This window comes from Polyodon spathula, chromosome 2 (assembly GCF_017654505.1).
Source record: "Polyodon spathula isolate WHYD16114869_AA chromosome 2, ASM1765450v1, whole genome shotgun sequence".
Classification (NCBI taxonomy): Eukaryota; Metazoa; Chordata; class Actinopteri; order Acipenseriformes; family Polyodontidae; genus Polyodon; species Polyodon spathula.
Window position 1 is genome coordinate 61,488,557 of NC_054535.1, and position 10,468 is coordinate 61,499,024.

At 41.3% G+C, this 10,468-nt stretch overlaps 1 protein-coding gene across 2 annotated transcripts in view; it reads right to left on the minus strand.

Moving 5' to 3' along the window:
• LOC121298945 (zinc finger CCHC domain-containing protein 7-like) overlaps positions 1–5,705 on the minus strand; it is an 85,325-nt gene extending 79,620 nt beyond the window's left edge. Inside the window, exons 1-2 of one of the 2 annotated variants that reach the window (XM_041226311.1) lie at positions 2,764–2,785; positions 1,025–1,695 (exon numbers count right to left, since the gene is read on the minus strand). In XM_041226311.1, the coding sequence (XP_041082245.1) occupies positions 1,025–1,664 (640 nt within the window). In that variant the 5' untranslated portion in view covers positions 1,665–1,695; positions 2,764–2,785. Of the gene's footprint in view, positions 1–1,024; positions 1,696–2,763; positions 2,786–5,617 lie in introns of those variants that run through there. The other variant, XM_041226302.1, reaches the window with a different exon arrangement.
• Positions 5,706–10,468: the final 4,763 nt, after the last annotated feature.

Below are 10,468 nucleotides of genomic sequence, written 5' to 3' on the forward strand. Positions count from 1 at the left end.
TAATGTGGTGGAAGTTTATACTTTAAACTCCTGTAAGACAGAGACTCAGTAGGACAAGCAAATTTGACTAAACAAGTTTAATAGTTTGCAAACTCGAGAACACTCTCAACACACACAGGTGTTAGGAAACCGAGCAATGTTCTAAGCTCCGCAGAGCTAGTAAGCATAACATACACCTTGTAACCTACAGTTATTGCGAGCCAATCACAGAAGCTTAACTCAGTATTAGCGGATAGCAACAACTTGGAAGATTAAGATGAGACCAATCATAACAACTTATTTAAATTGCAAGCCCCCCCCCTAAAATAAAAAATAAGTCGGTGACATTTCTGTGAAGTGCCACGGAAGCTGCTTGCGGTCGCTAAAGAAACAGAACTTCTTCTTTCTGGCTAAATGTCAGTACTTTTTCAATTCCTTATAGGGGTTACCGGTCCTTCAACAAAAAAGAGGAAGTCTGTTCACAAACAACTATCGATTATAACACATTATTATTATATGATACCTAATTCTTATAAACCTGAGCATGGAATCCCTAAACAGTCATAGCAGTAGTAACATTAGAGTAGCCTATCAAATTATACAATAACAATACATCATATAACTAATATCGTAACTCCTTATAATTAATTTGTTCCTCTGGGCACCATGACAATCTCTGTCTTGTCACGTAGGCTTCTTGCGGGGTTACTTCAAAGCATGACTATATGTGGACATTTCTGGTCTACCTTAGACTCGCTTCACTTAGCAATAACAGGATGTAGGTGAAGGGTAAAAGGGGGAGAGAAGTGTCTAGACTGCTAAAAGTGTATTTCTTAATTGTAAACATTATAAAAAATAAACTTCAAACTTCTTATCACATTGCTATGATCCCTTTTTAAGTCACACAGGCTAAGCAAACACATGAACAAACAGCTCAGAGGTTAGTACATAAATTGCATGGGATGTAATTTCCCCACCACACTAATTAGACTATTAATCTTCACAGCTGAACAATTGTTTACAAGAAATCAAAGGGAGCCATTACCTGCTTCGTTTTCTGAAGTGCTGCTCTCATCCAGATTGAGCAGGATGGTGTTGTCACCATCCTGATTGTCCCTCCCTAGAATCATCCAGCTCTCCACGCAGTCCGAATCATCGCTGTCTGATGTTTCCCCATCCTGGTATTTCCTGCTCTTCTCCACTATCACACTCTCTCGAAAACTATTGAGGCCTGTGCTCATCGTGATGGCATCTCTCAGCCTGAAGGGTTTGGAGCTTGGTGTCCTCTCACTGCAACTGTAGGACTCCAGCAGAGTCTGCCCATTCAACGACCTCCTCTTGGCAGTCTTGGAAATTGGCCCTTGCTTTCCTTTGATATTGCAGACACTGTCTTGATCAGTTTCATCCGATACTATGACGACCTCCGCTGCATCAGAAATAAGGATGGGTTCGCTATCGGAGATGACAATGATGTCATTCCTCTTCTCCAGCAATGTTGCAGCAGAGGGCCGATTTGTCTCTTTTTCTCTGTCGTCTGATCCTGGCTCGTCCAGCTTCATGGAATAGTGTACTTGGCTGTACAGCTGGAACTCCGCTTCACTGTCTGGTCCTGATTCACTGGAGTCCTCTGCCTCCCGGTAGAGCTCATCTTCATACTCTTCCAGTGCCTCATATCCAGCAAACATTCTCTACAACTCCCAGCCGTATGAGTTCTGTCTGAGAGAGAAGCATTTTCAAATTAAACTTTGCGTTGTTACATTCAGTAAGATGAAACACGAGAACGAAATACTGTGCCAATCAGAATCTAACAGCCAGTAAACATTTTCAGTAACCTGCTCCGGAATGAGTCCTGTGCCACAAAGCAAAAAGTTAACTGATATTAGAAATGTATACATAGTGAAATAACTGTGCCAAGATAAGAAGAAATTTGGTTGAAGGAATATTGAGACCCTTACACGTAGCACCTGCAATAGTAGGATCATCAATAGTACAACAACAAGCAAGTGAATACAAATAGAAATATACCAGTGTAAGTAAGCTTTTATACAGACTTGCCCTCTGCTACACAAACTTCTGATTAATTTGTTATGAAACAGGAATCCCCACCGTGTATTCTGTAAAAGTCTGGGCAAGACACCAATATAACAGACTTTGATAGAGGAATGACAATATGTGCTTAGTTTGATTGTTCTTCTGTACTGAAGTTTACACATATCAGATATTTCAGGAATACTCTCAAAATGTATGACTCTATTGGCTATCTCTGTGGATTTCCAATCCAAACTGCCCTAAAGGATGAGTAGCTAAAGACAAAGGGACACAAATCCCTACATAATAATTTAAACAATTAACATACATGACACCAGGGTGGAAATAAAACTCATTCCAGGTTTTACTGCAAGCTTGATTAGTCCCAGTGTATAAGTAACAAGCTTATTAATCTCACAGTAAAACCATAAATGGATCCAAAGTGCTATGCAATAGCAGTCTTATTTATTCTGTGACATGTCAAAGAAGTGCTGTCGTGAAAGCACATGGTGGTCCTACACACACTTCCCCAGATTTCTGTTTTTAAGGATTGCTTCAATGCAATACGGCAGTCTCCTGCTCAGACAACACCTCTCGGAAAGCAAGTGAAGTGTTCTCTTAGCCGAAGTGTTCTTTAAGACGCAGTTGGCCAACAGACACAATATGAATCAATAAATAAATAAACATGTATTACTTGTCATGACGCACGTGCATCAACATTTGAAAAAGAAAGAGACACGTACTCAAGACACATACAAACTAATTTTACAGAATGAAACCCAAACAATTTCAAACTTTTTGTAGCAATGGGGGAGGAGGGGGGTGGCTTAGGTTGGCCAGGGTGTCCTCAGATCACAGTGCACCAGCGACCCCTGTAGACTGGCTGGGCGCATGCGGGACTGCCTGTAAGTTGCCCAGAGCTCCGTGGTCCTCCGACGCTGTAGCTCTGAGGTTATTGCATGATGGACCTGCACAGTGAAAAGAAGCGGACGGCTAAAGGCACACGTATCGGAGGACGCATGTGTCTGTCTTTGTCTCTCCCAACTCAATGCAGGGGTGACAGCAGTGAGCCGGGTTGAAATAAACAATAATTGGTCTTACCAAATTAGGGAGAAAATAAGAAATAATTGGAGATTCCAAATTAAAAATAAATAAATAAAAGAATACAAATCGAGGCAATGACATGACTGCAGTTCTGGACCAATAGAAAGATTGAATCACTAGTGGTGCATCTTCCTAGAGACCAGCAAACATATAAAGGACAGTTAAATATTTCATTTTAAGTCAAAGAACTTCAAAACAATGATGAAATGTATACAAGGAGCAAAAAAGTGACCAAGTAGCTTCCCTTTTTTTTTTTTTTGACGCACAGTAGACAGTGGAGGCTGAGGAGGAAGAGATTCGTACTGTATATAAGTTTGAACATAAATTTCTATATGGCTTGAACTTCTTAAAAAGGATATTTAGAAAGTCTTCTAAAATTAAAAAAAAAAAAAAAACTTTGTCTAATCATCTTTAGCATCTTGCCTATTTATTAAACAGCTGTAGTGTCCTGGGCTGGGTTGCTCCGGCTATGTGTTAGTTCTTACTTAGCTTATAAATAACTATAAGTCTTTACTAACTTCGGTTTTACTCATCACTAAATTTACACGGGTTGCACCAGGTAAAATAGTTATAACATAAGGCACAGTTGTTACTTAAATAGAATCACATTCCAAGATGGCACCGCAACTGTTACTACATGAACTTCTCTTTGAAAATAATTGTTTGAAGTTTTCAGCATCAGCGTGTTTTGCGAGACCGCATACATACTTGACACTTACAATGATATTGACTTTATATATTGTAATGCAGGTACTGGTATATTCATTAGCCATAGATTAGGCAGTATTTTAAACCGTTTCTATTGAAAATGTAATACATTTGGAAAATATATACAGTATGTAAATATTTTATTCAACATTAATAATAATAATAATAATAACAATAATAATAATAATAATAAACACTGAGTGGAGAAATAAGCTCAAACAGTGTTATCTGTATGAACGGGAAGTCTGCAGTGCCGGTATCCCGACTCAACATGCACTGATTCAATTTTAATAGATTAATCTTTAATATTGTAGCGTGCACGGGGGAAGGCAGCAGCAGGGCTGGTAGTAAGGTAATCACACTATGAGACACAATCCCGACATATGCTCCCTGCAAAACAGCCGGCTCTTACAGCGGCATCGGCGGTATGCTTTAGTGCGGGGCTCCCCGGTTCGCACCCGCACCCCGCCTGTGTGTGATCCGCCTACCTGAATTAACAGAAATCGCTACAATATAAAACATTCCCAACTAAATAATATGTCTAGGTACCTGTAATCGGTCGCCTATACTACTAACAACAACACTTTAAAGCCAGGCACTATGACTAGTCGGTTGTACGTTCAAGTTTATTACGTTGGACTTGTTTTGATCATCAGCATCGCGCTCCAACATCTTAAGTACTGATTGGTTACTGTAAAGTGAACACGTGATCGACTTGGATTCTCTGCTTTTAGTAACAAACAAGCTAAATTATGCCTTAAGTATGTGTGGTGCAACAGAAAATGGGACAGCGCTTAGTTGTCAAATAACTAGTAACTACTAAGCACTTAGTAAATGCTTTACGTGTTAACTTACCAACAAAATCACACATAGCTGGTGCAAACCAGCCCAGGCCTTTGGGGTGCTGCAAGGCATGGTGCAAACATGTAAAAATGTAGGCATTAATGAATGGGTAATCTCTGCGTTTGCTTTCACTTTGATACTTTTGACTCCTACGCACTCACCAGCTGGCTCATCGATCGTGGCGACACGTTCTGGCAAAACTGAGCTACAACAGTACATTCAGTCTTAAACAGACTGCATACAATCTACGTTAGTAACTTTGCAAATGACTGTGTGCTATGACGAGTTTCTGGTTTTAAAATTATAATATAAATTCATTACTTTGTAATTACTTTTCATAGACACATATGGAACTTTTACTTGCTCTTTAAATCTGGACGTCTAAAATCATAAAAAAGTTACACACATTTTGAATTTTGGGTCCCTATAAGGCACATATTTAGGCCCAGCACCCCTGCAATTCGTTTTTGCTAGGGGGCGTTGCCCCCCGCGCTGGGGCTAGGCCTGCATACCTGCCTTCTACTTGGGATTTCGAACCTACATGAACATGAAGAGACTGGATATGAATGTAGATTGTGTCAGTTTAACGAAATGGCAAACCAGACATGAGTTATATATAATCTTGAAACGTCCTCCTTTTTGCAGACACTCAGACCCCAAAACATTGTGTGAGCGGGCATATAGTATAAGTGTAATTGTCTTTATTCAAATCACAAAAAACAACAGTATACCACACATTTTCTTGTTCAGTCATTTCACCATTAATTAATTAATAGCTTGTGTATACCCACGTGTATGTTGCGTGTGGTGCTTGTCTCAGTAGAAATGTAGCCTAGCCACGATTACATTTACATAAACCCATTTTTTATATATAATCAAATGAACATCGACACCAGATGATCCACTCTCTATCCAACTGATATGTTTCTTAATTTAATACGGGTGCTAAACTTACCAGTGTCGTATTCTGGTTTCAAGACACAACTCCTTCCACTACAGCAGCCAACACCAACACTGTGCTGGCCGACCAACTTCACCCCGATGTTTCTGAACTCCAACACAAGAGCGGATGGACGATGATGATTTAACCCGCGTTCTAGAGATTTAAATTTTGGCAACAAGTAAAGTTTGACTGGCTTTCCAGTACGTTTCGTTTTCGTGCTTCATGGGTGATATTTAAAATGATATTGATATTAAGTTACAGTGTAGTCAACAATAATACAGTCATGTTCATTTGGACTCAAGTTTTTTAGCCATGTGTTTCATGTTTATTTGGGTCCCTCTTTAAAAAGGGCTGATTGCATAACAGTACATGTATACTGTCACTGCCTTGTTCACACTTTTTATTTTTATACTGGTATTTTTGCAATGTCTTTTCACACTGGAGAAATTGTTTTAGCTCAGAAAATTAAGAAATGCCCATCTGAAGAAGGTACGATATACCGAGTTTGGCCCTTAAAGTTCTTTTTAATATGATTTGTTTCACAATTCAGCAAATGTATGTGCCATAACTAATGAGCACCAAATTGGGTTATCTAAAATTGTAAACATTTACAATTTTTTGGGTGAACTACAGTTCTGAAATTTCTTCATCTAGACAATGTGGGGAAGCTATAAAAAAAGGCCAACAAGATGCTTGGATATATTATGAAAAGTGTTGAATTTAAATCAAGGGAAGTAATGTTAAAACTGTACAATGCATTAGCAAGACTTCATCTTGAATATTGTGTTCTGGTCACCTTGCTACAGAATGGATATTGCTGCTCTAGAAAGAGTGCAAAGAAGAGCGACCAGAATTATTCCAGGTTTAAAAGGCATATCATATGCAGACAGGCTAAAAGAATTGAATCTATTCAGTCTTGAACAAAGAAGACTATGCAGCGACCTGATTCAAGCATTCAAAATTCTAAATGGTATTGACAATTTCGACCCAAGGGACTTTTTCAACCTGAAAAAAGAAACAAGGACCAGGAGTCACAAATGGAGATTAGACAAAGGGGCATTCAGAACAGAAAATAGGAGGCACTTTTTTACACAGAGAATCATGAGGGTCTGGAACCATCTCCCCAGTAATGTTGTTGAAGCTGACACCCTGGGATCCTTCAAGAAGCTGTGGATGAGATTCTGGGATCAATAAACTACTAAGAACCAAACAAGCAAGGTTGTCTGAATGGCCTCCTCTCCTTTGTAAACTTTCTTATGATTTACGAAGGTACCCATGGAGAATCATTGCAGATGATTATCTTGGTGTAATAGAATATCTTTGATGGAAGTGTATCGATATAAACCATCTTAAATCCGTCTTGTACTGGTGTTGAAAAGTGAGTTAGGACAGAAGGTGGTTTCATATCGGTATATTCTAAACTGAAACAAATGTTGCCAGTATCGTTCCCATACAAGTGTAAACAGGGCTTTAACACGTTTCCACTATTGTACCCGACCCATACATAGGCCGCCCAGGTCATTGTTGACTAACTGATGAAAATGCGTAGCCCTACATTATTACATGTTTCAAGGCGGCCACTCACCAGAAGATGGAAAGAATGCATGTGCCCTTTCGAGGTGTCACAAACCCTCTACAAGCCTCGGTACTTCAGAAGGAAGTGGCTGCCTTGCTGTGCAAGCAAGTCACTTGTCATATAGACCCCTTCTCCCATGAAGAGGGGTACTACTCAAGGTACTTTCTGGTACCCAAGAAAGAAGGCGGCTTTCACACCAACTTAGACCTGAGGCTCCTAAATGGGTTCTTAAAAGAAGGGAGGTTTCGAATGCTGATGCACCATCACATCCTCCAGGCAGTCTGACTGGGCAACTGGTTCACTACCTCAGACTTACGGGATGCATACTTTCATGTTCCCATTCATCCAGAGCACAGAAAATATCTGCACTTTTCCTTTCAAGAAAGTTTTCGAGTTTGCTCTCCCTAGGTACGCATATGTTTTCAAAGTGTGAGAACGCTATCCTGGCTCCCCTGCGGCTGCAGGGGATCAAAGTAATAAACTAATAATCTCGACAAATGGTTGATCTGTTCCCAGTCGAGAGATGGAGCATTGGCCCACATGGCGGTTGTGACGGAGCATCTGATCAGGCTGGGCTTCACCATAAAAGATGCAGAGTCGGCTTACACCAGTGCAGTGCACCATGTACCTGGGGCTCTGGCTGGACTATACTACGATGCACGCATACCTGTCGGATGACAAGGTTGCAGCTATACAGGGGTGCCTCTCCCTGTTTCGACAGGGATCGCAGATCACTCTCAGATTGTGCCAAAAACTACTGGGTCTGATGGCCGCAGCTATCTCGGCCATTCAGCTGGGTGTGCTTTGCATGCGCTTGCTACAAGTGTGGCTCAGTGCGTTTCACCTCAATGGCAAATGTGACAGACACTGTCGGCTGACTGTATCTTACACATGCTCAGCAGTCCTACGCTATTGGAGGGTTCCCTCTCACCTGCGCAAAGGTGTGCAAATGGAAGTATGTCAACCACCAGGGTGGCCTACAGTCCCTGTGGTTGCATCGCATAGATTTCAAGCTGTTGATATGAGCTCAAAGGAATCTGCTGTCCCTATGGGCGACACACATTCCTGGAGTGGTGAACTGGGCAGCGGACCTCCTGTCTTGGAGCGGCCTACATCTGTCGGAGTTGCGACTCCACTCTCTGACGGTGGAGGGCATTTGGAATGGTTCAGGATGGTGCAGGTCGATCTCTTTGCTTTGGCAGAGACGACACATTGTCCCCTGTGGTACTCCCTCCACCACTTAGGCGGTCCACTCGGCATAGATGCCCTAGCACAAGAATGGCTATACCGCTGCTCCCGGCTTTAGAGAAAGCGTCAGTTAGAGAAAGCGTCAGTTCTCCTAGTGGCTCCCAAGTGGCCCAGAAGAATATGACTCTTGAATATGGTTCTCGGTTTTATTCCCTCGATAGGCAGGACCGAGTGTGTCATCCCAGGAAGGGGCCTTTCAGCAGCTGTGGTATAGAGAGCTCAGCAATACCTCCCCTAAGGGCAGGACTATCCCATACCTAATGTAGTGGTGGTCGTTTTCTCTTTAAGGGAACTAGGGTTACTGTAAGTAACCTAAAGTTAGTCCACCTGAACAGGATCATCTCACGTCCAATTTGGTACACTGCAATCAGGATCTTGCTTAGTCTGATTTAGCGGATCATCCACCTGTGGTGATTATCGTCTGGTACGAAGCAATTGAGATTAACAAGTGCACTAACTTTAGTCCATACAAGTGGATTTAACCTGCTAATCCACTAGTTAGATGCATCAAGTGGACTAACTTTGGTACTCTGCAATCGACCCCCTTAAAAGTGCTGCTGCTGCCGAAGCATCTGTCTGTCTGTGCTGCTGAAATGACTGGGTTCAGGAAACAAAGTGACCTGCTTCAACGGAGATTGAATATATATCCGAGGTTAAAGTTAGGTGAACTGCCTGAGCCATAGGGAGTTAGTTTTGGGATAGTAGGTCCCACCCAGTATAGCAGACAGGTGTGGAAGCAGTAGTGCATGCCGTTTTTCATGGCATCTTTATTTTGATCATTTTTGTATGCAGGGCCCAAAGGGAGGGGATAATAAATGAAAGTCTTATTTTGAGAATCATCTTTTGTTTCAAACAAACATCTCACAAAGTTAAACTGTAAAATAAATAACCAGATTGCAAAATGAAGCCATAGCATAAATGTGACAGGATAGTGTCATGGCCCAAGCTGCTACTGGCAGGAATGAGAGACTCAGACTGATGCTGTAGTTTAAGCACTGTTGTGCATGTTTATTTAAAAAATACGCAAAAACAAACAGGGCACGGGGGCCAAAATAACTCAAGCACTCAATTGCCTAATTGGGGAATGGCAACACCTGTGTACTCCTTTTGGAGTCTTCCTGACCACATGGTCGCACATCAGGTGTCCATCGTCATATATGAATGGAGTGTGGTAACCAGCGGTGTACCACAGGGATCAGTATTAGGTCCTTTAATCTACATTAATGATTTAGATTCTGGTATAGTAAGCAAACTTGTTAAATTTGCAGACACACAAAAGTAGGAGGAGTGGCAAACACTGTTGCAGCAGCAAAGGTCATTCAAAATGATCTAGACAAGATTCAGAACTGGGCAGATACATGGCAAATGACATTTAATAGAGAAAAGTGTAAGGTACTGCACGCAGGAAATAAAAATGTACATTATAAATATCATATGGGAGATATTGAAATTGGAGAAGGAATCTATGAAAAAGACCTAGGAGTTTTTGTTGACTCAGAAATGTCTTCATCTAGATAATGTGGGGAAGCTATAAAAAAGGCTAACAAGATTCGGATACATTGTGAAAAGTGTTGAATTTAAATCAAGGGAAGTAATTACCGAATGGGTAAGAGCCTCTCTGACCATCAATCACTGAGCACCTCGCTATAAAAAATTGCTGCCCTATCAGAGTGCCCTGCTGTGAGGGGGAAGTCCCTCCAGACCTCCTGTTGAAGAGGGACATCCTCCACAGTGGCACATCGCCATTTTCTATCTCATTTCACTGAGACAGGTCAGATTGCGTCTGTTCATTCTTGAACAAAGAAGATTGCTTTCTTGAACCGAAATTGGCTGGTTTGTTGGGTTATACCCACAAATCTATAAAAATTCCACGGTAAAATTGTGCTTTCGAGCATTACTAAAGAGCGCTCTCGCCTAATTCTCACGTCAGTTTACTGGTTGGTTTTGGTTTCGACCCCTCTTCTGACATTGGCGGCGGCCATTACTCTTTTTTTCACTGCTACAAGGCTAATGGTGTAGTTGATACACCATGTTAGGAG